The sequence below is a fragment of the Bombina bombina genome, chromosome 6 (genome assembly GCF_027579735.1).
Source record: "Bombina bombina isolate aBomBom1 chromosome 6, aBomBom1.pri, whole genome shotgun sequence".
Classification (NCBI taxonomy): domain Eukaryota; kingdom Metazoa; phylum Chordata; class Amphibia; order Anura; family Bombinatoridae; genus Bombina; species Bombina bombina.
This window is the reverse complement of record NC_069504.1, coordinates 194,429,145-194,456,957: the sequence shown is the minus strand read 5'-3', so window position 1 is coordinate 194,456,957 and position 27,813 is coordinate 194,429,145. Positions and strand designations below refer to the sequence as shown.

The following is a 27,813-nucleotide window of genomic DNA, read 5'->3' as shown; positions in this document are numbered from 1 at the left end:
TCTCTTCGTTACATGTGTTAGGTTGGAGCTGAAAAATACTCTTTGTAGAAAATAGATTTAGATCATGTAACCATTTTGCATATGATTTTTGGTAACCATGGGATGTATCCAAACTCCAAGTGTACCTCTGTTTTTCCATGAAATTAGGAAAAACAGGTTTACATTGTAGATCATAACAATACTGTTTTTCTTTAAAACCATTCATTGTATCCATGATTTCCACCCATCTGTTGCTCTGTAAATCATTTGTTAATATGTCAAGTTCCAAAACCTTAACTACAATATCTGTTTTAGTTCTTAATGCATTCCCCAGACATATTTTGAAGAGATCCATGTTCTTATGTTTAAGCAAATCACTGCAGATATCATTGTGTAACTGTGGCATTTTTACAGTATAATTTGGTAATTTAGATACACGTTTATCACACTCTTTTTGAGCTGTGCAATTTTGGCCTGAATTTGCTATAAATCTTGAATTGGGCATTGTAGTAATTAAAATTGGTGTGGAGTGGTTGTTAGATACAGTATTTGAAATATTGCCTCTGGTAGCAGGGCATATCACAGGTGTTGCTAGAAAAACAGGGATTTCACCTATGTTTACTGAATTTGCATTATAGTTATTCACTGTATCTTTTAAAATCAAATTGATTGTTTTATCAGTTTTGTTGGAATTATCAAATAAAATTACATTCCTTGTCTCCCCCACTTTGTCACAGTTATTCAATGAATATGTTTGGGTGGATGCATCTTTTTTCAAAGTTTGTAGCAAATTAGTATTTTGTACACTTTGTGATTGTGTAAGTTTATTTTGGATAACTTTATTTTCACAAATGATATTATCCATTTCATTTTCTGTTTTAATCAATTTTTCCTTACACATTTTAAGTTCTGTTTGTGCAGTAGCACAGTTCTCATCATTTTTTTCTTTTAAGCATTTTATTTCATCATTAAGTGATGTTAAGAAACTGACTTTACATTCCAATTTGTCAATTTCTTTTTCTTTCTGGTCAATTTCATTTTCTTTGAGAATTAAATTTACTTTAGAATTGTGAAGGGCGTCATTTAAAACTTCTATTTTGGCATTCATTGCCAAGCATGCAGCAAACATACTTGCTACTGGACATATTTCCAAGGATTCTCTTTTTCATGAACATCACAAGCAAAATCTTTACTTTTGTGACTTGTAATGTAAGTAACTACAAAACTTTCTAATGCAGATATTGTAGCCATCTTGGAAAAAACTCAAACAAAATGATAATAAAGTAAAAAAAATAATAAAATCAAATAACAAAAAAAAAAAAAAAAAATCCCTTAATTATGTACTACTTGTAATACCATTAATTGCCAAAACAAAACAAGAATAAAAAAAAAAAAAATCAAAGGCAAGACAAGTTAGTAGAGGGAAACCTTTTCAATATTAATAAAACAAAGCTTCCCTTTGCTTAGCCGGCAACAATATTTATTTATTTAATTCAAAAACAAACGTTTTAGTTTTAATCCTCTCTTGAGGGATTTTACTGGTTCAAAATGAAGCCAGAAATAAGCTTATTTTATGGCATTGAATAAATGTGGTTTCTCTTGTTAAGTGTATCCAGTCCACGGATTATCCATTACTTATGGGATATTCTCCTTCCCAACAGGAAGTTGCAAGAGGATCACCCACAGCAGAGCTGCTATATAGCTCCTCCCCTAACTGCCATATCCAGTCATTCTCTTGCAACCCTCAACAAAGATGGAGGTCGTAAGAGGAGAGTGGTGTTTTATCCTTAGTTTATTTCTTCAATCAAAAGTTTGTTATTTTTAAATGGTACCGGAGTGTGCTGTTTATCTCAGGCAGTATTTAGAAGAAGAATCTGCCTGCATTTTCTATGATCTTAGCAGAAGTAACTAAGATCCATGGCTGTTCTCACATATTCTGATGAGTGAGGTAACTTCAGAGAGGGAATGGCGTGCAGGTTTTCCTGCAATAAGGTATGTGCAGTTAATATTTTTCTAGGGATGGAATTTGCTAGAAAATGCTGCTTATACTGGATTAATGTAAGTAAAGCCTTAAATTCAGTGATAGCTACTGATATCAGGCTTATTAATAGAGATGCATACTCTTATAAAAATGTAATATAAAACGTTTGCTGGCATGTTAATCGTTTTTATATATGTTTGGTGACAAAACTTATTGGGGCCTAGTTTTTTTCCACATGGCTGGTTTGATTTCTGCCTAGAGACAGTTTCCTGAAGCTTTCCACTGTTGCAATATGAGTGGGAAGGGCCTATTTTAGTGCTTTTCTGTTCAGATAAAAATACTGACAGAGACATTCAGCTTCCCTCTGCATGATACAGGACATCTCTGAAGGGCTCAAAAGGCTTCAAAGTCGTGTTTGAGGAGGGTAACAATCACAGTAGACTGTGGCAGTTGTTGTGACTGTGTTTAAAAAACGTTTTTGTCATTTATTATTCTGTTTTTGTTATTAAGGGGTTAATCATCCATTTGCAAGTGGGTGCAACGCTCTGCGGACTTGTTACATACACTCTAAAAATTTTGTTAGTGTAACTGCCTTTTTTCACTGTTATTTCAAATTTTGTCAAAATTTGTTTCTCTTAAAGGCACAGTAACGTTTTTTATATTGCTTGTTAACTTGCTTTAAAGTGTTTTCCAAGCTTGCTAGTCTCATTGCTAGTCTGTACAAACATGTCTGAAACAGAGGATACTTGTTCATTATTGTTTAAAAGCCATGGTGGAGCCGCATAGGAGAATGTGTAATAAATGTATTGATTTCACCTTAAACAGTAAAGATCAGTCTTTATCTATAAAAGAATTGTCACCAGAGGGGTCTGTCGAGGGGGAAGTTATGCCGACTAACTCTCCCCACGTGTCGGACCCTTCGCCTCCCGCTCAAGGGACGCACGCTAATATGGCGCCAAGTACATCAGGGACGCCCATAGCGATTACTTTGCAGGACATGGCTGCAATCATGAATAATACCCTGTCAGAGGTATTATCCAGATTGCCTGAATTGAGAGGCAAGCGCGATAGCTCTGGGGTTAGACAAGATACAGAGCGCGTAGATGCTGTAAGAGCCATGTCTGATACTGCGTCACAATATGCAGAACCTGAGGACGGAGAGCTTCAGTCTGTGGGTGACGTCTCTGATTCGGGGAGACCTGATTCAGAGATTTCTAATTTTAAATTTAAGCTTGAGAACCTCCGTGTATTGCTTGGGGAGGTATTAGCTGCTCTGAATGACTGTGACACAATTGCAGTGCCAGAGAAATTGTGTAGGCTGGATAAATACTATGCAGTGCCGGTGAGTACTGATGTTTTTCCAATACCTAAAAGGCTTACAGAAATTATTAGTAAGGAGTGGGATAGGCCCGGTGTGCCCTTTTCCCCACCTCCTATATTTAGAAAAATGTTTCCAATAGATGCCACTACACGGGACTTATGGCAGACTGTCCCTAAGGTGGAGGGAGCAGTTTCTACTTTAGCAAAGCGTACCACTATCCCGGTTGAGGACAGTTGTGCTTTTTCAGATCCAATGGATAAAAAATTAGAGGGTTACCTTAAGAAAATGTTTATTCAACAAGGTTTTATTTTACAGCCCCTTGCATGCATTGCGCCTGTCACTGCTGTGGCGGCATTCTGGTTTGAGGCCCTGGAAGAGGCCATCCATACAGCTCCATTGACTGAAATTGTTGACAAGCTTAGAACTCTTAAGCTAGCTAAATCATTTGTTTCTGATGCCATTGTTCATTTGACTAAACTAACAGCTAAGAATTCCGGATTTGCCATCCAGGCGCGTAGGGCGCTATGGCTCAAATCCTGGTCAGCTGATGTGACTTCAAAGTCTAAATTACTCAACATTCCTTTCAAGGGGCAGACCTTATTCAGGCCTGGTTTGAAAGAAATTATTGCTGACATTACTGGAGGTAAGGGTCATACCCTTCCTCAGGACAGGGCCAAATCAAAGGCCAAACAGTCTAATTTTCGTGCCTTTCGAAATTCCAAGGCAGGTGCAGCATCAACTTCCTCCGCTTCAAGACAAGAGGGAACTTTTGCTCAATCTAAGCAGGCCTGGAAACCTAACCAGTCCTGGAACAAAGGCAAGCAGGCCAGAAAGCCTGCTGCTGCCTCTAAGACAGCATGAAGGAACGGCCCCCTATCCGGCGACGGATCTAGTAGGGGGCAGACTTTTTCTCTTCGCCCAGGTGTGTGCAAGAGATGTTCAGGATCCCTGGGCGTTGGAGATCATATCTCAGGGATATCTTCTGGACTTCAAAGCTTCCCCTCCACAAGGGAGATTTCATCTTTCAAGGTTATCATCAAATCAGATAAAGAAAGAGGCATTCCTACGCTGTGTGCAAGACCTCCTAGTAATGGGAGTGATCCATCCAGTTCCGCGGACGGAACAAGGACAGGGTTTTTATTCAAATCTGTTTGTGGTTCCCAAAAAAGAGGGAACCTTCAGAACAATTTTGGATCTAAAGATCTTAAACAAATTCCTCAGAGTTCCATCTTTCAAAATGGAAACTATTCGGACCATCCTACCCATGATCCAAGAGGGTCAGTACATGACCACAGTGGACTTAAAGGATGCCTACCTTCACATACCGATTCACAAAGATCATCATCGGTTCCTAAGGTTTGCCTTTCTAGACAGGCATTACCAATTTGTAGCTCTTCCCTTCGGGTTGGCTACAGCCCCGAGAATCTTTACGAAGGTTCTGGGCTCACTTCTGGCGGTTCTAAGACCGCGAGACATAGCGGTGGCTCCGTATCTAGACGACATCCTGATACAGGCGTCAAGCTTTCAAATTGCCAAGTCTCATACAGAGATAGTTCTGGCATTTCTGAGATCGCACGGGTGGAAAGTGAACGAGGAAAAGAGTTTTCTATCCCCACTCACAAGAGTCTCCTTCTTAGGAACTCTTATAGATTCTGTAGAGATGAAAATTTACCTGACGGAGTACAGGTTATCAAAGCTTCTAAATGCTTGCCGTATTCTTCATTCCATTCCGCGCCCTTCGGTGGCTCAGTGTATGGAGGTGATCGGCTTAATGGTAGCGGCAATGGACATAGTGCCATTTGCGCGCCTACATCTCAGGCCGCTGCAATTATGCATGTCAGTGGAATGGGGATTACACAGATTTGTCCCCTCTGCTAAATCTGGATCAAGAGACCAGAGATTCTCTTCTCTGGTGGTTGTCTCGGGTCCATCTGTCCGAGGGTATGACTTTTCGCAGGCCAGATTGGACAATTGTAACAACAGATGCCATCCTTCTAGGTTGGGGTGCAGTCTGGAACTCCCTGAAGGCACAGGGATCGTGGACTCAGGAGGAGAAATTCCTTCCAATAAATATTCTGGAGTTAAGAGCAATATTCAATGCTCTTCTGGCTTGGCCTCAGTTAGCAACACTGAGGTTCATCAGATTTCAGTCGGACAATATCACGACTGTGGCTTACATCAACCATCAAGGGGGAACCAGGAGTTCCCTAGCGATGTTAGAAGTCTCAAAAATAATTCGCTGGGCAGAGACTCACTCTTGCCACCTGTCAGCAATCCATATCCCAGGCGTGGAGAACTGGGAGGCGGATTTTCTAAGTCGTCAGACTTTTCACCCGCGGGAGTGGGAACTCCATCTGGAGGTGTTTGCTCAATTGATTCATCATTGGGGCAAACCAGAGTTGGATCTCATGGCGTCTCTCCTGAACGCCAAGCTTCCTTGTTACGGATCCAGGTCCAGGGACCCAGAAGCGACGCTGATAGATGCTCTAGCAGCGCCTTGGTTCTTCAACCTGGCTTATGTGTTTCCACCGTTTCCTCTGCTCCCTCGACTGATTGCCAAAATCAAACGGGAGAGAGCATCAGTGATTCTAATAGCGCCTGCGTGGCCACGCAGGACCTGGTATGCAGACCTAGTGGACATGTCATCCTTTCCACCATGGACTCTAATACAAGGTCCTTTCAATGATCCAAATCTAATTTCTCTGGGACTGACTGCATGGAGATTGAACGCTTGATTCTATCAAAGCGTGGCTTCTCCGAGTCAGTCATTGATACCTTAATACAGGCACGAAAGCCTGTTACCAGGAAAATCTATCACAAGATATGGCGTACATATCTTTACTGGTGTGAATCCAAGAATTACTCATGGAGTAAGGTTAGGATTCCTAGGATATTGTCCTTTCTCCAAGAGGGTTTGGACAAAGGATTATCAGCTAGTTCCTTAAAGGGACAGATTTCTGCTCTGTCCTTTTGCACAAGCGTCTGGCAGAAGTTCCAGACGTCCAGGCATTTTGTCAGGCTTTGGTTAGAATTAAGCCTGTGTTTAAACCTGTTGCTCCCCCATGGAGCTTAAACTTGGTTCTTAAAGTTCTTCAAGGAGTTCTGTTTGAACCCCTTCATTCCATTGATATTAAGCTTTTATCTTGGAAAGTTCTGTTTTTGATGGCTATTTCCTCGGCTTGGAGAGTCTCTGAGCTATCTGCCTTACAATGTGATTCTCCTTATCTGATTTTTCATGCAGATAAGGTAGTTCTGCGTACCAAACCTGGGTTTTTACCTAAGGTGGTTTCTAACAAGAATATCAATCAAGAGATTGTTGTTCCATCATTGTGTCCTAATCCTTCTTCAAAGAAGGAACGTCTTTTACATAATCTGGACGTAGTCCGTGCCTTGAAGTTTTACTTACAAGCTACTAAAGATTTTTGTCAAACATCTTCCCTGTTTGTCGTTTATTCTGGACAGAGGAGAGGTCAAAAAGCTTCGGCAACCTCTCTTTCCTTTTGGCTTCAGAGTATTATACACCTAGCCTATGAGACTGCTGGACAGCAGCCCCCTGAAAGAATTACAGCTCATTCTACTAGAGCTGTGGCTTCCACCTGGGCCTTTAAAAATGAGGCCTCTGTTGAACAGATTTGCAAGGCCGCGACTTGGTCTTCCCTTCACACTTTTTCAAAATTTTACAAATTTGATACTTTTGCTTCTTCGGAGGCGGTTTTTGGGAGAAAGGTTCTTCAGGCAGTGGTTCCTTCCGCTTAATCCCTGCCTTGTCCCTCCCATCATCCGTGTACTTTAGCTTTGGTATTGGTATCCCATAAGTAATGGATGATCCGTGGACTGGATACACTTAACAAGAGAAAACATAATTTATGCTTACCTGATAAATTTATTTCTCTCGTAGTGTATCCAGTCCACGGCCCGCCCTGTCATTTTAAAGCAGGTCTAAAATTTAATTAAACTACAGTCACCACTGCACCCTATGGTTTCTCCTTTCTCTGTTTGTTTCGGTCGAATGACTGGATATGGCAGTTAGGGGAGGAGCTATATAGCAGCTCTGCTGTGGGTGATCCTCTTGCAACTTCCTGTTGGGAAGGAGAATATCCCATAAGTAATGGATGATCCGTGGACTGGATACACTACAAGAGAAATAAATTTATCAGTTAAGCATAAATTATGTTTTTATCACTGTTGAACGGCTGGAGCAGCCTGAGTCACCTAATAATCTTCTATGGTCACAACCATAGCTAGAAATTGTTGTAAATGAATACCAACAGTTAAACTATATTTCTCTTGTTAAGTGTGTTCAGTCCACGGGTCATCCATTACTTATGGGATATATTCTCCTTCCCAACAGGAAGTTGCAAGAGGATCACCCAAGCAGAGCTGCTATATAGCCCCTCCCCTCACATGTCATATCCAGTCATTCTCTTGCAACCCTCAACAAAGAAGGAGGTCGCGAGAGGAGCTGGAGTTTTACTTAACTATTCTTCAATCAAAAGTTTGTTATTTTAAATGGCACCGGAGTGTGCTGTTTTTCTATCTCAGGCAGTATTTGGAAGAAGAAACTGCCTGCGTTTTTTTTCTATGATCTTAGCAGGCGTAACTAAGATCCACTGGCTGTTTCTCGACATTCTGAGGAGTGGGGTAACTTCAGAAACTGGGAATAGCATGCGGGGTCCTCCGCAAATGAGGTATGTGCAGTACATTATTTTCTGGGAATGGAATTGACTAAGAAAATACTGCTGTTACCGTATGATGTAAGTACAGCCTTAAATGTAGTAGTGGCAACTGGTATCAGGCTGATAAATGTATGCGCAGTCAAGTTATTTTCTAGGGACTAGAATTTGACTGAGAAAATACTGTTAAAACTGAAATAATACTTAAGCCTTATCTGCAGTGGTAGCGACTGGTAGCAGGCTTAGTGATAACTTTGCATGACATTGGAAAATGTTATTTTTTATTAAAACGTTTACTGGCATGTTATTCGTTTTTGTGAGGTACTTTGGTGATAAATCTCTTTGGGCATGATTTTTTTCCACATGTCTGACATATTTTTTCTGCATGGAAACCGTTATATCAGGGCTCCCACTGTTGTGATAGGAGTGGGAGGGACCTTGTTTTAGCGCCTTGTTGCGCAGTTATAATTCTAGCACAGTTTTCCTGATTCTTCCTCCTTGATCCAGGACGTCTCTAGAGAGCTCAGGGGTCTGCAAATTCATTTTTGAGGGAGGTAATCAGTCACAGCAGATCTGTGACAGTGTGCTTGACTGTGCTTAAAAGCGTTAAATCTTAATTGATATCCGTTTTATCCGTTTTGGGTATTGAGGGGTTAATCATCCTTTTGCTAATGGGTGCAATCCTCTTCTAAAATTACACTTCTTGTTAAGAATTGTTTCATTATATCTGTATTTTTAAAGCGCTGCAGCGTTTTTTATATTGCTTGTAAACTTATTGAAAGTGATTTCCAAGCTTGCTAGTTTCATTGCTAAGTCTGTTTAAACATGTCTGATTCAGAGGAAACTGTTTGTTCATCATGTTCAAAAGCCAATGTGGAGCCCAATAGAACGATGTGTACCAATTGTATTGATATTGCTTTGAATAAAAGTCAATCTGTACCGATAGAGAAACTATCACCAGACAACGAGGGGGAAGTTATGCCGCCTAACTCTCCTCACGTGTCAGTACCTGCGTCTCCCGCTCGGGAGATGCGTAGAATTGAGACGCCTAGTACATCTAGGCCCTTACAAATCACTTTACATGATATGGCTAATGTTATGAAAGAAGTATTATATAATATGCCCGAATTGAGGGGCAAGCGCGATAGCTCTGGTTTAAGGACAGAGCGCGCTGATGACACGAGAGCCATGTCTGATACTGCGTCACAATTTGCAGAACATGAGGACGGTGAGCTTCATTCTGTCGGTGACGGTTCTGATCCGGGGAGACCGGATTCAGAAATTTAAAATTTTAAATTTAAGCTTGAGAACCTCCGTGTGTTACTAGGGGAGGTATTAGCGGCTCTGAATGATTGCGACACGGTGGCAATCCCAGAGAAATTATGTAGGTTGGATAGATACTATGCGGTACCGGTGTGTACTGACGTCTTTCCTATACCAAAAAGACTTACAGAAATTATTAGTAAGGAGTGGGATAGACCCGGTGTGCCTTTTTCCCCTCCCCCGATATTCAGAAAAATGTTTCCTATAGACGCCACCACACGAGACTTATGGCAGACGGTCCCTAAGGTGGAGGGAGCAGTTTCTACTTTAGCCAAGCGTACCACTATCCCGGTGGAGGATAGCTGTGCTTTCTCAGATCCAATGGATAAAAAGTTAGTGGGTTATCTTAAGAAAATGTTTGTTCAACAGGGTTTTATTTTGCAGCCTCTTGCATGCATTGCGCCTGTCACGGCTGCAGCGGCATTCTGGTTTGAGTCTCTGGAAGAGGCGATTCGCACAGAGCCATTGGATGAGGCTTTGCGCAAGGTTAGAACCCTTAAGCAAGCTAATGCGTTTGTTTCAGAATCCGTAGTACATCTAACCAAACTTACGGCTAAAAATGCCGGATTCGCCATACAGGCGCGCAGAGCGCTCTGGCTTAAATCCTGGTCAGCGGATGTAACTTCCAAGTCTAAGCTACTTAACATTCCTTTCAAAGGGCAGACCTTATTCGGGCCCGGCTTGAAGGAAATTATTGCTGGCATTACTGGAGGTAAGGGCCACGCCCTTCCTCAGGACAGGGCCAAACCAAAGGCCAAACAGTCTAATTTTCATGCCTTTCGTAACTTCAAGGCAGGAGCAGCATCAACTTCCTCCGCTCCAAAACAGGAAGGAACTGCTGCTCGTTACAGACAGGGTTGGAAAGGCAACCAGTCATGGAACAAGGGCAAGCAGGCCAGAAAGCCTACTTCCGCCCCTAAGACAGCATGAAGACAGGGCCCCCTATCCGGAGACGGATTTAGTGGGGGGCAGACTTTCTCTCTTCGCCCAGGCTTGGGCAAGAGATGTGCAGGATCCCTGGACGTTGAAGATTATATCTCAGGGATACCTTCTGGATTTCAAAACCTCTCCTCCACAAGGGAGGTTCCATCTTTCGAGGTTATCAACAAACCTAGTAAAGAGAGAGGCATTTCTACAATGTGTACAAGACCTCTTAATCATGGGAGTGATCCACTCAGTTCCGCGATCGGAACAGGGACAAGGATTTTACTCAAATCTATTTGTGGTTCCCAAAAAAGAGGGGACCTTCAGGCCAATCTTGGACTTGAAGATCTTAAACAAATTCCTAAGGGTACCATCGTTCAAGATGGAAACCATTCGAACCATCCTACCCATGATCCAAGAGGGTCAATATATGACCACAGTGGACTTAAAGGATGCTTACCTTCACATACCGATTCACAAAGATCATTATCGGTACCTAAGGTTTGCCTTTCTAGACAGGCATTACCAGTTTGTGGCTCTTCCCTTCGGGTTAGCCACGGCCCGAGAATTTTTACGAAGGTTCTGGGCTCACTTCTGGCGGTACTAAGACCACGAGGCATAGCGGTGGCTCCGTACCTAGACGACATTCTGATACAAGCGTCAAGTTTTCAGAATGCAAAGTCTCATACAGAGATAGTTCTTGCATTTCTGAGGTCGCATGGGTGGAAAGTGAACGTGGAAAAGAGTTCTCTGTTGCCACTCACAAGGGTTCCTTTTCTAGGGACTCTTATAGATTCTGTAGAGATGAAGATTTACCTGTCGGAGTCCAGGTTATCAAAGATTCTCAATGCTTGCCGTGTCCTTCATTCCATTCCAAGCCCATCAGTAGCTCAGTGCATGGAAGTAATCGGCTTAATGGTCGCGGCAATGGACATAGTGCCATTTGCGCGCCTGCATCTCAGACCGCTGCAACTATGCATGCTCAGTCAATGGAACGGGGATTACTCAGATCTGTCCCCTTTGCTAAATCTGGACCAGGAGACCAGAGATTCTCTTCTCTGGTGGTTGTCACCGGTTCATCTGTCCAAAGGAATGACCTTTCGCAGACCAGATTGGACGATTGTAACAACGGATGCCAGCCTTCTAGGCTGGGGAGCAGTCTGGAATTCCCTGAAGGCTCAGGGTTCGTGGACTCAGGAGGAGAAACTCCTTCCAATAAACATTCTAGAATTAAGAGCAATATTCAATGCTCTTCTAGCTTGGCCTCAGTTAGCAAGACTGAGGTTCATCAGATTTCAGTCGGACAATATCACGACTGTGGCTTACATCAATCATCAAGGGGGAACCAGGAGTTCCCTAGCGATGTTGGAAGTCTCGAAGATAATTCGCTGGGCAGAGTCTCACTCTTGCCACCTGTCAGCGATTTACATCCCAGGCGTAGAGAACTGGGAGGCGGATTTCCTAAGTCGCCAGACTTTTCATCCGGGAGAGTGGGAACTTCACCCGGAGGTATTTGCTCAACTGATTCATCGTTGGGGCAAACCGGATCTGGATCTCATGGCATCTCGCCAGAACGCGAAGCTTCCTTGTTACGTATCCAGGTCCTGGGACCCGGGAGCGGTGCTGGTAGATGCATTAGCAGCCCCTTGGGTTTTCAACATAGCTTATGTGTTTCCATCATTTCCGTTGCTACCTCGACTGATTGCCAGGATCAAACAGGAGAGGGCATCGGTAATTCTGATAGCGCCTGCGTGGCCACGCAGGACCTGGTATGCAGACCTAGTGGACATGTCGTCCTGTCCACCATGGTCTCTTCCTCTGAGGCAGGACCTTCTAATTCAGGGTCCTTTCAACCATCCAAACCTAATTTCTCTGAGGCTGACTGCCTGGAAATTGAACGCTTGATTCTATCTAAGCAGGGGTTTTCGGATTCGGTTATTGATACATTAATACAGGCTCGGATACCTGTGACCAGAAAAATTTACCATAAGATATGGCGTAAATATTTATATTGGTGCGAATCCAAGGGTTACTCATGGAGTAAAGTTAGGATTCCTAGGATATTGGCTTTTCTACAAGAGGGTTTAGAAAAGGGTTTGTCCGCTAGTTCGCTAAAGGGACAGATTTCAGCTCTGTCTATTCTTTTACACAAACGTCTGGCAGAGAATCCAGACGTCCTGGCCTTTTGCCAGGCTTTGGCTAGAATTAAGCCTGTGTTTAAAGCTGTTGCTCCTCCGTGGAGCTTAAACTTGGTTCTTAAAGTTCTTCAGGGTGTTCCGTTTGAACCCCTTCATTCCATTGATATTAAGCTTTTATCTTGGAAAGTTTTGTTTTTGATGGCTATTTCCTCGGCTCGAAGAGTCTCTGAGTTATCTGCCTTACATTGTGATTCTCCTTATCTGATCTTTCATTCAGACAAGGTAGTACTGCGTACTAAACCTGGGTTTTTACCTAAGGTTGTTTCTAACAGGAATATCAATCAAGAGATTGTTGTTCCATCATTATGTCCTAATCCTTCTTCAAAGAAGGAACGTCTTTTGCATAATCTAGACGTGGTCCGTGCTCTGAAGTTCTACTTACAGGCAACTAAAGATTTTAGACAAACTTCTTCTCTGTTTGTCGTTTACTCTGGACAGAGGAGAGGTCAAAAGGCTTCGGCTACCTCTCTCTCTTTTTGGCTTCGTAGCATAATACGTTTAGCCTATGAGACTTCTGGACAGCAGCCTCCTGAAAGAATTACAGCTCATTCCACTAGAGCTGTGGCTTCCACCTGGGCCTTTAAGAATGAGGCCTCTGTTGAACAGATTTGCAAGGCTGCAACTTGGTCTTCACTTCATACTTTTTCCAAATTTTACAAATTTGACACTTTCGCTTCTTCAGAGGCTGGTTTTGGGAGAGGTTCTACAGGCAGTGGTTCCTTCTGTTTAATGTTCCTGCCTTGTCCCTCCCATCATCCGTGTACTTAGCTTTGGTATGGGTATCCCATAAGTAATGGATGACCCGTGGACTGAACACACTTAACAAGAGAAAACATAATTTATGCTTACCTGATACATTTATTTCTCTTGTAGTGTGTTCAGTCCACGGCCCGCCCTTTCTTTTTAAGACAGGTTCTAAATTTTAAAATTATAACTCCAGTCACCACTGCACCTTATAGTTTCTCCTTTCTCGTCTTGTTTCGGTCGAATGACTGGATATGACATGTGAGGGGAGGGGCTATATAGCAGCTCTGCTTGGGTGATCCTCTTGCAACTTCCTGTTGGGAAGGAGAATATATCCCATAAGTAATGGATGACCCGTGGACTGAACACACTACAAGAGAAATAAATTTATCAGGTAAGCATAAATTATGTTTTGTTTCAAATGATGAGGATTCTTTGAATAGAAGTAAACGTTCCAACAAGGTATTACTACTAGCTCAATAAACAGAATATACTATAATTCAGTTATTGCTGGTGGCTGCCTCAGCCTGACACTGCTAGTAGCCTCACATACGTGTAAAACGTATATGCCGGATAAAATATCTTAATGGAGACGTAAATTTCTATTACCTGACGTGGTTCGCCAACTCTTAAAATTTTATAAAGGTACAAATATAATATTTAGTCTTAAAGGTTATTTAATATGAGGAATTTTAGATCCTTAATCTGACTTGTAAAGTGCATATATATATATATATGTATATTTATGCAATATTTTCTGATTTTTATCCCAGAGTGACAATATAGCATACGTCCATAAAATATATCTGTTTATTTACACAGCTTTTATGGCTCATTGAGGAATTAACAATTAAACTCTAACTAATCCAGATATATATATGTTATGTTTTCTTGACCATGCAAGGCATAAATTATATGAAATCTGGCTTATTATTTAGCTAAAAAGGGGCTTACAATGTACAAATTGTAGCTATGGGATTAAATATTTATATATTATATTAATAGATAGAATTGACTAAGTAAAATATTGCATAAATACACATATAGATGAGAAACTGATAAATAACTCAATGTAATAAGACTCTTAAGATTACTGTTGGTTTCAAAATACACAATTATTTATTAGATCAGCTATAAAACATAATATGGCACACTATTCAATGCATAGGCCTCAAGACAATAACAATTAACATTTACTTACAAATATACATTTACACAAACATACATGACATAGGTACCTTGGGATTATCTTGTGAACAGTCTGGATGTTTCTGCTAGCTTCCTGTCCTCATCCTCCCCTCCTCTCCGACTCCTGACTGACTAAATCTTGTTCTATATATTCAGAATTGTCCCATCTGTTAGTATTGCTTTGATGCAATTGGTTAATTTGTTTCCCGCTTCACCATATTTGGAAAACTGAATTCCATTGGTCCTAGCTGTTTACATGTAAATAGGGCTATTGTAGGGGATGGATAGCTATAAATCATATGGCTTGGACAGCTGTTCTGATTGTAAGGTCAGATGTTCTTTTGTCCATGATAACCTGTTATCTACCATCCACACCCCAACAGGTACATGAAAGACTCCTATTTACATGTAAACATTTGGTGACTCTTATTGAATGAAAGGAAGCCTGAGAAAATAACTCTTTATTTACCATCTCCTGATTCTCTTTGAGATAGACAGGGCATGGAAAACAAAAAGGCTTGTATAGCTTTTGTTCTTGAGACAGGGCAGTAAACAAAAGACTTCATAGCTTTTGTAACTGAAATAGGGCATAGAAAGAAATACAGCTTCTATATTTCTCATGGCCAATTAATATGACTAGAATATTATGCAAATACATAAATATGCTCATACATACAATATATACATTGGAATGGAACTATAACATAAGCGATTTGCCAAACTGTAACAGTGCCAAACTCCAGATGTAGAGCAAACAAGCAGACAGTATATAGCTCCCCCTCACGCAGCACCCGTGGGAGGTGGGCACCAAGAGCAGTCCCAGAGCAAAAGTCTGTATGCTGGAGAAGGGGAGCTGATAGTAATACTGTGTAATGGTAAAAAGGAACCAGTCCTTCAGTGCGATGTACTAGCACTGCTAGAGCTCCGGCAGGGATGGAAAAAGTCTTCTAAGCAAGCCGCCCAAGGTCTGAGGGCTTGAGTACGAGAGTTCTCTGCCAACGGCTCGCAGAGAGCAAGTGTTCAGCGTGACCTTACACTTACGCTCCTCCCCCGGATCTCACTGCTCGACGGCATGTAATTTTAAACAACTTTCCAGTTTACTATTATCACCAATTTTGCTTTGTTCTTTTGGTATTCTTAGTTGAAAGCTAAACCTAGGAGGTTCATATGCTAATTTCTTAGACCTTGCTTCTAATCTAAATGCATTTTGACAGTTTTTCACCACTAGAGGGCATTAGTTAATGTGTTCCATATAGATAACATTGAGCTCATGCACGTGAATTTACAGAGGAGTGAGCCCTGATTGGCTTAAATGCAAGTCTGACAAAAGAACTGAAATAAGGGGGCAGTCTGCAGAGGCTTAGATGCATGGTACTTACAGAGGTAAAACGTGTATTATTATAACTGTGTTGGTTATGCAAAACTGGGGAATGGGTAATTAAGGTATTATCTATCTTTTAAAACAACAACATTTCTGGTGTTGACTGTCCTTTTAAAGTGATGGTAAATTTTGCAAATTACGATAACGGTTTATGATACAAAGTATTACTGTAGTCGCTATATATATTTTTTAAATGTAATATCGCTTAATTAGATATTTACTTTATATTATACTCTGGCATAGATATGCTCCTCCCCCTTTTTACTTCCTTGCTTTAGCATTGCGATGTAGAGATCGGTCCCACCCACTCCATGTCCATAGGCATCCATGTCTTTGATATTGTAATGCAGAAATCCAGACGTGGACCCGTTGCTCAGTGTGCCTAGAGGGATATGGCTGCACCTCACTAACGAGGCCCACACTAGGCCAAAACGTACATCTGGGGTATTGCTGTTTCTCTCGTTTAGAGAGGAATTGCCTGGTATTTCGGGGCTGGACTGTACTGTTAAGTCAGGATCAGACTGATATGCTTCAGGAAAGTTCTTCTCTGTGAAAGACAAAAAAGACAAAAAGAGACTGCTTCTTGGGTGGTAACTAGCCATAGAACAGGGCATTATGCTATTGTTCATTCCCAGGTTGAGCGCTTCTCTCATTTTATTTTTGTGTATTTCTAAAAATACTGGTTAGAACCTTCAGTTTATCATAACAGTCCACAATCCAGTGGCCGATTCAGCCCTGTAAAGTATCTTTATATAAAATACATGACAGTCGTAATGTTCAGAGGCGTAACTAGAAACCACGGGGCCCAGGTGCAAGAATCTACGAAGGGCCCCCACCCCCCAAAAAAGGTGAATTTGAAACTTTTTTTTTTTTAAACATTTAACACAGAAAAAAAAATGTGAATCAGATGACATGTCTGCAAAAGTAGGTACCCTGTGCCGAAAGTCTGTGAGATGGTCTGACCCCCTATTACTGTATATAGTGACACTGTTCAACCCACCAATACTGTATATAGAGAGTTAGTGACACAGTCTGTAATCTGCCGGTGAGATGGCTGGCCTGACCCTACCCGCCCCAGTACTTTATAAAGTGACCACAGTAGTCTGTGGCATGGTCCAGCCCCCCCCGTACTGTATATAGTGGTACTGTATAGTGACACTGTTTACCCCCCCCCACATACATACATACACATACACACATAAACACCAATGGGTGAAACACTAACCCCTGTAGTCAGAGACCGAGACACTAGTGAAGCATAACATCACACTTACATATCATCAGTGCAGGCAGTGGCAGGTCAACGTTTTTTATTGAAGGGGTCATTTTTTATTTTATGTTTGAAGCTGGGCCCCCACGCAGTCACAGTTGCGACCTCTGCACCCCCTGTAGTTCTATCCATGGTAATGTTCCTTTATTAATTCTTCCCCATGTTCCTTTATTAATTCTTCCCCTGGGCATTGTCACATCCTAAAATGCAAATACCATCCACATATGAGGTCTTGTAGTACATTTAATGTTTTTAACTATTATATTGAATAATTGACCTTTTTTAAATGTCATTCATAGAATGTTTAAACAAGGAAGAGAATCTGATGAACACACATAATTGTATTGCAAATAATTTAACATTGTCATCTGTATCATGCCCTATAATTTTAATGTACTAGTCTTGTTCACTCTAAGTAAATTATAACATTGAATAATTTGTTTTAAATCCATTAGCTACATTTCTCTGTAAGAGCATAAATCGTGTATAAATTAGTTTTCAGTTTTTTTCCAGATGAACCCTTTTGGCATAATGTTATTGAGAGTCAACAGTCATCGATTCTTAGTCTCTATATTTTTTAATTTTTGTTAGGTATGTCTTTTACTGGAAGAAAAGATTTGCAGAACAGCCCATAACTGACTTCTGTACAGTGATCAAGACAAACTCTGAAGCTCCAGTGGGTAAGTACTGTATTTTATATAAATGATCATAAGAAAAAAAGAACTACCTACATAAGTGTTTGTTCTCTAGACCACTCCTCTGTCTTTATACCTAAATCCTTTCTCTGCAAAAAAAATCTTCAATTATTACATCTGGGGAAATCAATAAAAAAAACAGGATAAATTTAAATAAATCACTGTTTATTTGCAGTGGGAGAGAGGTGAACTGGGAGTATCTAATTTGCCCCATTACTTTTATGCTATCCATTAATCCATAATGCTACATTGGAACTTCTGCTTATGTGAAAAGTTGTGGTTTTTCCTTCAGGAGGGATTATTGGATTTCAACGATTTTGGTGCTCAATGTTGGGTATATAAGAATGACTGGAATTGTAATTTACTAACCACCCCCTTTAATTGTAAAAAAAATAATTAAAAAAAAATAAACCTTGCAAGTGGGACACTCGTGCTCACTGGTGATTCACATTAAAAAGAAATAAGATGCATTGTTTTACTCTTTTAGCTCTTATTTATCTTATTTGTTTGGTTATGTTTTAAACAAATACAATGTAAAGGTGCAATTTCCATCACTTATAAAATTCTGTAAATTGTAAGTTGTTTTTTTTTTTTTTTTGATTGTATGCTCTGCCTCAGTTTTCTCAATGCCGCCACTCAAGTATCCCTAACAGGTCAGATTGTCATGATATTTTAACTACAGCACATGTGTAATAATCAGCTGATCAATAACCATGGTTACTAGCTTTCACCCATCAGCAAATTATTTTGCATGTGCTGTAGTTAAAGGTATATGAAACCCAATTTTTTTATTTTATGATTCAGAAAGAATATGCAATTTTAAGCAACTTTCTAATTGACTCTTCACTCTCTTGGTATCTTTATTTCAAAAGCAGGAATATAAGTTTAGGAGCCGGACCATTTTTGGTTCAGCATCCTGGGTAGCGCTTGCTGATTGGTGGCTATGTAGCCATCAGTCAGCAAGTGCTACTCAGGTTGCTGAACCAAAAATGGGCTGGCTCCTAAGCTTACTTTCCTGCTTTTTCAAATAAAGATACCAAGAGAAGAAGGGAAAGTTGCTTAAATTGGCATGCACTATCTGAATTTGGTTTTTATATCCCTTTAACATATCATGAAAATCTGGCCTGTTGTGGCTACTTGAAGACTGGAATTGAGAAAACTGAGATAGAGCATACAATTAAAAAATAATCTTTACAATTTACTTCTGTTATGAAATTTGCTTAATTCCCTTGGTATCCTTTGTTAAAGAAGCAGCAATATGCAGCACTGGGTACTAGTTGAACATGTGTGTATCAATAACAAGCACATATGTGCAGCCGCCAATCGGCAGCCATTAGTACATTGCTGCTGTTGAGCCTACCTAGGTATGCTTTTCAACAAAAGATAACAAGAAAACAAAGTCATTTAGATAATAGAGGTAAAATGGAAAGTTGTTTAAAATTGTATGCAATATCTGAATCATGAAAGAAAGAAAAAAGTTGGGTTCATGTCCATTTAAACTAGGCATAAGCAAGATGTCCCCTTTCCATAGTAACATGGTAGAGAAAAATATTAAAAATAAAAAAAAGAAGGAAGCGATATCTTTAAAACTTAACTTTTACTCATATAATAAAAATCTACATAAGCCCTAGGGCCAATAAGTGATATATATTTTTTAAGTGAGGTTGTCTGCAAATACGTCCTAAGGAGCCAAAATCACTTCACCTCAAAAAGCCTCATGCCGGGAAAAATCCTCTTATGAGAACCAGGCGAAGCTGAAAAGAGAAAACCTATTTAAAAGAACAGTCTACTGCAAAAATATTATTGTTTAAAAAGATAGGTAAAACCTTTACTACCCATTCCACAGCTTTGCACAACCCACATTGTTGTATTAAAGGGACACTGAACCCAAATTTTTTATTTTGTGATTCAGATAGAGCAGGCAATTTTAAGCAACTTTCTAATTTACTCCTATTATACATTTGTCTTCGTTTTCTTGCTATCTTTATTTGAAAAAGAAGGCATCTAAGCTAAGGAGCCAGCCAATTTTTGGTTTAGGACACTGGACAGCATTTATCCACCAATCAGCAAGAACAACCCAGGTTGTTCACCAAAAATGGGCCAGCTTCTAACCTTACATTCTTGCTTTTCAAATAAAGATACCAAGAGAATGATGGAAATTTGATAATAGGAGTAAATTAGAAAGATGCTTAAAATTGCACGCTCTATCTGAATCACAAAAGAAACAAATTGGGTTCAGTGTCCCTTTAATATACTTTATAACCTTTAAACCTCTACATTTCTGCCTGTTTCTGAGCCACTACAGGCTGTCTGTTATCTGAGTGCATTTTTATAGTAATTACTAGTTAAAGTGTGCCATCTAGCTAACATTGTGCTCATTGCTGTGAAGTTATTCATGAGTCATCACTAATTGGCTAAAATGCAAGTCTGTAAATAGCACTAAGATAAAGGGGGCAGTCTGCAGAGGCTCAGATACAAGCTAATCACAGAGGTAAAAAGTATATTAATATAACAGTGTTGGTTATGCAAAACTGGGGAATTTTTATTATTCTTTATTTATAAACCGCCAACAGATTTTGCAGCGCTGTCCATGGGTACAGAGATAAGTACAACAGTGAAACATTACACTATAAGACAAAATTTAACAAACAAATACAGGGGGGATTGTGGGACCTATTGCCCTGGGAACTTACAATCTAGGTGGGTAGAAGGATGAGAAACAGGAGGTGGGGACTGCAAAGGTGAGAATGATGTTAGTTGCCGAGTTAGATAATGGCAACTATTAGGTAAGTGGAACTCATTTGTTACTTAGTTAGGTGATAGGCTTCCCTGAACAAAAAGGTCTTTAGGGAGCGTTTAAAGGAGGACAGGTTAGGAGAAAGTCTGACAGCTCGAGGAAGAGCGATCCAGAGGGTTGGTGCAGCACCAGAGAAGTCCTGCAGTCTAGCATGAGAGGAGGTGATGATAGAATGGGTAATAAAGGAACGATCTATAACTGTACGATAAAAAATTTGGAGTAGACTGTCCCTTTATTACCCTAAAATGCTCCATTAAATGTTTCCCTGCTTTCCTGACAGCTGAAAACGTCAGCGTCGGGTGGGGACACCCTTCTAGAGCAGCAAATGGGTACATAGATGAAAGGAAAAGTGAAAAAAATTAAAAAGGATTGGTAGTCCCACTGGGTCACAATCCCAGGACCTTCTGTGCATCATGCACACGTTATAACTACTACACTGTATGACCCGATAGAACTACCAATTCTTTTTAATATAACCATTTTCTTCATAAATGGAAAGAGTCCACAGCTGCATTCATTACTTTTGCGAAATAAGAACCTGGCCACCAGGAGGAGGCAAAGACACCCCAGCCGAAGCCTTAAATACTCCTCCCACTCCCCTCATCCCCCAGTTATTCTTTGCTTTTCGTCCCAGGAGGTTGGCAGAGAAGTGTCTGAAGTTGGTTTTTGTCTCTTGTGGAGGGTAGTACCCTTCGACATGGGACGGGAGTTTTAAGTAATCCTGTCAGTCTCTCAGTGAGGGCATGGGTGAAAGTTAGAGTCTGGAGATGCAGGAAGAGTCTTTCTGCGAAACCATCACAACTCATTTTAACAACTCCACAAGCAATCGGCGTTGTCAAACTTTGCTTCATTGCCTGCTTTTCTTCTGCGTAGATTCTGGTAAGATCTTTTCATTTTATTTCTTCATGAATGTACTGTAACTCATTTGTTACTATGAACTCAAGTCCCAGTGGGACTTCTTTAGTATCTTGGAATCAAGGATTAATATCTCCTGGGGGGGTTTATTGAACAGGGTTTTTTTTAATCATGTTTATGTGATTCAATCTGTTTATGTGTAGTGTTAACTGGGCTCGTGGCTTTTGAAACATAACGGCCTTCGAAGTAACGCGACCTTACGGTTGGGCACGCTTTTTTTGGACTTAAATGTTCACCTTGTGACCGGCGTGTCTACGTTCTGGTCTCCCATTTCCGCTTTCCTGACTGTGTGGCGACGGAGAATTCTAGTCCGCTGGTGTCTGGTTTATAGGAGGTGGTGACTGCCCCAGCCATTGTGGGTGTCAGGTGCTGCTTAAATTGTTTTATATATAGTCCATTTTTTTGGTTTCCTTTTCCAGTTATGGAGGATGCTGATGTTGAGATTGTTCAACTTTCTGATTCAGATTCTTCGTCCTGTGAAGAATGCGAATTGGCCCCATTGACTCAGGTCAGTCAGTTATGTTCGTTAGGCTGTCCTAGAGCGCCTTGTTCCTCGGGCTCGGGGATTCAAGGGTCTGCTGAGCCATCCCCCTTTAGGGGGCCCTGTCCTCTGGGAGACGAGTTCCCTACCGCTCCCTACTTCTGCTACACATGCGGGTAATCCAGGTTATGTGTTTCCCTCTTCGAAGGGTGGATTGTTCCCCCCGGAGGTTGTGGCACATTTTCGCTTATACATACTTTTGGCGCTTGTGCGTCTACAAAGTTCAGATGTTTATTTGCGATTGTGCTCGTGCCTGATTGCCCCAGGTCTCTCAGCCACTGCAGGGCAAGTGCAGTTCCCTGCGGGTGTAACTGTTCCTGAGTGTTATGCCTTTCGTTACAGGCGGGCTCGCCTTTGTGTCTTACTCAGACACGTTTTTGAGCTGTTTGGGGACCCTATCCTTCTCGGTTATGGGACTCATCAGTCTCCTTCTTCAAATGGCTCACCTCGCTAGACATGGGGGGATGAAGTAATCTCCTTTAAGTCTTGTTATCGAGATCCTTCCCAGTTTTGTTGGCAGAATGGGCTTCCGTTAGGCTGGTCCTGCGGATCTTTCTGTTCTTTTTGGGTGTTAACCCTCAGGTTGCCTGTCATTTTATTTTTTCCAGCTAGGATGAATTTTATTTTTATTTTTAATACTATGTTTCCTGCAGGAACTTTCTCTGGGATCGATACTCACTGTTGTTCGGGACACGTTAGTCCCATGTTTGCCTGTTTTTTCTTCCTCCCTCTCTGAGGGCGGATTTAGCCAGCTTGGCAGTTATGACCCTGGTTGCAGGCTGGTCCTGCTTGGATTCAGATCTTCTGTCTCGCGGCTTATTCAGACATGTGGTGCCTATTATACCTTGCTGGTCAGGTTGGGGTGCCTGGTGCTCTTAGCGTTATTGTTTCTTGTTATTTGTTTTACAATTTTCAGCTAAGCATTCTCAGGAGGACTTGCGGGTCCATGTGGCTCTCTGGATTATTTCAGTTCTAAATAGCCGTCTTTATGGTGACTGGGTCAGTGAATTTTGCTGCGTCACTCTCTGTTGCTTCCGATACCCTTGGAACCTAGAGTATGCCTTCCCATGTGGTGGGAAAATTTGAGGGTTTAGCGCCACTTTTCCGCCAGTCGGGGCTGTGTGTCTTTAGGAAATTGTCCTTTTTGGACTTGTTCCTTTAGTGGTTCTCTTCTTCATTGAGACATTCTGGGACTTTGTCCGTTTCTCCTTGTGGATGGGTCACCTTCGAGGGACTTGGAATCCCTTCGGGAGTTAGATGTCCCTTTTCGGGACATTAGACAGTGAGGTCTTTTTGAGCTCCGGTTATGGGTCCTTCCACGGTGTTGGGAATGCTCTGCATCTCTTTCTTGGGATAGAAGAGGTCCTGGTGGTTTTCCACTCATATGGTTCGGGTATTGCCACCTAGGTGGCATCCAAGGCCATATTTTACTTCCGCTGATTTCGAATCTGAGGTGCTGCGGAGGCTTGATGTTGCTCTGTTCGGGTGACTTGTCCTCACTGTTCCCCTTGGGTATGGAACTTGTGGCTAGCTGGACGGCTAGCTTGGCATGCTAATGCTCAGTGGCTACTCTGTACTGTAGCAAACTGAGGGTTGCTAGTTCGATCCCCCGCGAGGTCTACTCAGCCTTCCTCCTTTCGAGGTTGATAAAATGATCAGTGCCTTGTGTCCCTTACAGGGAATTAGCCATGCTTTTCAGGCACCATCATGTTAATGTTGCTTGGACGCCTGTTAGCTCTAGTGTCCTTTTATGGCCTTGGCTCTTTGGAGTGTCGGGCTCCTGTAAGGGGTGGTCTCTTCCATTTGGGTCGGGACGTGCAAGGGCTTCTTGCCTTTGTTATCCGGGTTATTCTGGATTTTTCACTGGGATGTCTGTTTTTTGATATCAGACGAGGGATTTATGTTCCTGGAAGAGGTTTAATCTAAACATTTGTGGGGCCCGGGCTTCTTGTCCTAATCTTCCGGTTGTCAAGGGTTTTCCTCTGCTTTTTCTCTTTGTGGATCCCGCTGTGGGATGTTACCGGACCTTATGATCCTAGGACTGGCCGGGGGGTTCCAGTTTCCGGGGTACTTGAGCTTAGCTTTTGTTCTGGCTGTTCTGTTTTACAACTTGGCCAGATTTACTAAGAACTGGGGCTTCTTGGGGCTTTTACGGTTCCCTTGGGACAGCCAACTAATGTGATCTGATGGTGGGCTTTCCTGCCTAGCAAATGGAAGGTTTGCGGTTGCTCAGCTGTCACTTTTGCGCCTGGTATGTGTGCCAGCACAATGGTTCTTAAGGGGTTCTTTCCGTGTTTGTCAGTGATGTTGCCTTGTGTCCTCTCGGTTCTTCCTACGACTTCCTGTCTTATGGGAAAGTGTTTTTATCGATGCTCTCCTCTTCAGGGGGCTCGTTGTCCTCCTTAAGGAGGTGTGGTTCCTTTTTAGGGGCCTCTCCTGTGTTCGGGAGGTTGGAACAGATGTTTTATCTGGTTCGGGGATTGGGCTGCTCTTTGAGTTGTTCCTTTCCATCTGGGGAGCTGTTGGCTCTGTGTTGAGACTTAGTCGGGTGGCTTTGCTAGATCTCTTTGGGTCTAACGCCTGCTCGATTGTCTTAAGGTTGAAGTGGCTGTGTCCATTCTTCTGCCCTTTTGGAGGCCGGTCTTGGGGTTCCTTTCTGTTCCCTTGCTTTCAGATCTGCCGTTGCTTGGGCTGGTCCGGCTAGGTGTAGGATCTGAGATCTGTTGTTTATCCTCAGGTCTTGGGGGTGCCAGTGGACCTTTTTGTTAGAGATTCTGTTTCACCTTTGAGATCTGTAAGTAGGTCTGGTGGCCTGGATTGCCTGGAGTGGTTCCTCTGCCTTGGAGGTTGGGCAATCTGCTAGTTTGTTCGGCCGCTTTTTCCTTACGGAGAGTGTTTTCTCTGTGTCTTCCTACGGATGTTTATCTTCTGAGTTTGCTACTTGTAATTTTTTTGTTTGCTCAGTCTCTGAGTTCTGACGTTTTGAGGACTTTGTCTTCAGCTGTCTTTTCGGTGCTGTTGCACGATATTTGTGAGATGTTTCTTCTCCTTGGGGATGCCCGGTTGCTCCTTGTGGGTTGGGCGTCATCTCCCCTTGTTCTCGGGATCCATTTGGGTCTCCGTGGACTTGACCTTTTTTGAAGGGTGGTTTTTCCTTTATTGGATTTTTCTGTACCTTTTGGGTATTCCTTTGGTTTTCCCTTGTCCTCTCCCTTTTGGGGATTTTGGTACTGTACTAGTAAGGGTTATGTGGGGACCGACTGCTGGGCGACGGTTCTCCTGAAGGAGTGTTGGCTCAGTGAGTCAGCTTTGCGGTCTCTAGTTAGGCCTTCGGACTATCTGAGGGTCAGTGTCCTTGGGGCTTCTTCCTTCTAGTTTTTTTGCCCGGCTCCAACGAAACAGGGTTTGGTTGGGTTGTGGGTTTTTCAAGCCTGGTGCCCTCAGAATGGGCCGCCTATTGTACCCTCCTATTTTTGCATTCAGTGTCCTCTATAGCTTGGGTATTGTTTTCCCAAAAGTAATGAATGCAGCTTTGGACTCTTTCCATTTATGAAGACAAATTGCATTTTAAAATACAAACAAACAGAAGACACAGGCAGAAATTATTGTGACTTAAATTCTGCTTACCTAATAATTTTCTTTTCTTCAGAGGGAAAGAGTCCACAGCTCCCCACCCGTATTTGTTTAGCGGGGCATCTCTTATTTTTTATTCTAATAGCACCTTTTCACCCTGGTATTTCTTCTACTGTTTCTTGTTCCTCTGCAGAATGACTGGGGGATGAGGGAAGTGGGAGGAGTATTTAAGCCTTTGGCTGGGGTGTCTTTGCCTCCTCCTGGTGGCCAGGTTCTTATTTCCCAAAAGTAATGAATGTAGCTGTGGACTCTTTCCATCTGAAGAAAAGAAAATTATCAGGTAAGCATAATTTCAATTTTTTTTCCCTAGCAGTAAGTCACAATAATTTCTGCCTGTGTCTTCTGTTTGTTTGTTTGTGTTTTAAGATGCAAATAATAGTCTATATGTATTTAAAGGGGCAGTATACACCAATTTTCATTTAACTGTATGTAATAGACACTACTATAAAGAATAATATGCACAGATACTGATATACAAATCCAGTGTAAAAACTTTTAAAAACTTACTTAGAAGCTCCCAATTTAACACTGTTAATGAGATAAGCCTGGGACACCCACTGAAAGGGGCTGATAACAGAACCTCCCCCCTCCCCTGCATATGAAAAGAACCATTATACAAACAGAAGCAGTCTGAAGTCAGTATACATCTACAAATTGGGGCTTGGTTAGGAGTCTGAAAATCAGCACAATGTTATTTAAAAATAAGCAAAACTATACGTTTTTACAAAAGCACGCCCAGATGGGCTATATAAATGGATCAGCTATGAAACATTTATGCAAAGAAAAATCTAGTGTATTTATGTCTTTAAAACAACAGCTAATACCTTTCTGATTACAGAACTGTACTATCTGATAGTACTATGTATGCAAAAGTATTAACAATTATGTAACATTACCTTTAGCTATAATATGACATATAAATATTGCCTAAATGACATGAGATATTGTTGTTTGCATTTATCTGTAAGCTGTCCCATTTTATAAATGCAAATATTTGAATATTTTCAAATCTAAACTATTCGAAAATTCACACGTTTTCTCAAGCACTTTGGATAAAAGGGTTTATACTTGTAATACTATACCCAAATTTATATGACAAACATGTTTTTAGTACAATATTTTTGCTAAAGCATATAAGCTTACTGGCTAAAATATAGGCAAACTTCATTATAGCAATTGTGTTGTTTGCTTTAATCCATACTAGAGAACCAAGAATACTTTTATCTTCTGTGTGATGCTTTACCAGAAGACCGAATTCTGCGGGAACAGCTCCAGCAAGAGAGATTGGTGAGTAATTATAAGAAACCAGAACCCTTTTCTTTATTTAAAAAAAACATGCTATGTTCTGAATTATCTGCTATGGAGTGGAAATGTATACACTCTTCTGTCTCTAGAGTTTCCTGTTTTTTTTCCCCATTCTTTTCTTATACAGACATCAGGAAAAAAAATACATCTGAAACATGCATAATGCTGATTATACAGTGTCTAGACGTCCCTTTTTATGTTCTTCGTTGATCATTTTAACATTAGTTTTAAATAAATGCATTGTGCACCTATAAAATCTCACAGGTTTTGGCTGAATGTTAGATAATGCTGCAATACATTCCTACACTCCCTTGCAAAATTGTGATTGGATTTGGGTGTAATGCTGCTTTGCATGGATGATTTTTTTTTAATTAAATACTTTAATTTTAGGATTTATTTTATTTGAAATCATATTCTTAAATGGGCGTGACCCAGAGCAAAATACTAATTTAGGGAGTCTATTAAAAGATAACACTATTTTTACTACCAAATAGTTGTTAAGGAGCTGCACATTTTTTTTATTCACAGTTAGCTTTGAATATCACACATTCTTCACTTTGTATTTAAAGGGGCAGTCTACACCATAATTGTTATTGATTGTTAAGATTGTTAATCCCTTTATTACCCATTCCCTTTTTTTTGCATAACCAACACAGTTATATTATTACACTTTCTACCTCTGTGATTATCTTGTATCTAAACCTCTGCAAAGTGCCCCCTTATTTCAGTTCTTTTGACAGACTGGCATTTTAGCCAATCAGTGCTGACTCACAGGTAACTCCACGTGCGTGAGCACAATGTTATCAACATGACGCACATGAACTAACACCCTCAAGCGGTGAAAACTTGCATTCACATAAGAGGCAGCCTTCAAGGTCTATGAAATTGGCATATGAACCTCCTAGGTTTAGCTTTCAACTAACAATACCAATAGAACAAAGCAAA

The 27,813-nt window shown here is 41.1% G+C and overlaps 1 protein-coding gene across 1 annotated transcript in view; it reads left to right on the top strand.

The window, feature by feature from the left end:
* ZNF277 (zinc finger protein 277) overlaps positions 1–27,813 on the top strand; it is a 543,940-nt gene that overhangs the window by 244,164 nt on the left and 271,963 nt on the right. The window contains exons 3-4 of the mRNA XM_053716721.1: positions 17,574–17,662; positions 26,768–26,850. Coding sequence (XP_053572696.1) covers positions 17,574–17,662; positions 26,768–26,850 — 172 coding nt within the window. The remainder of the gene's footprint in view (positions 1–17,573; positions 17,663–26,767; positions 26,851–27,813) is intronic.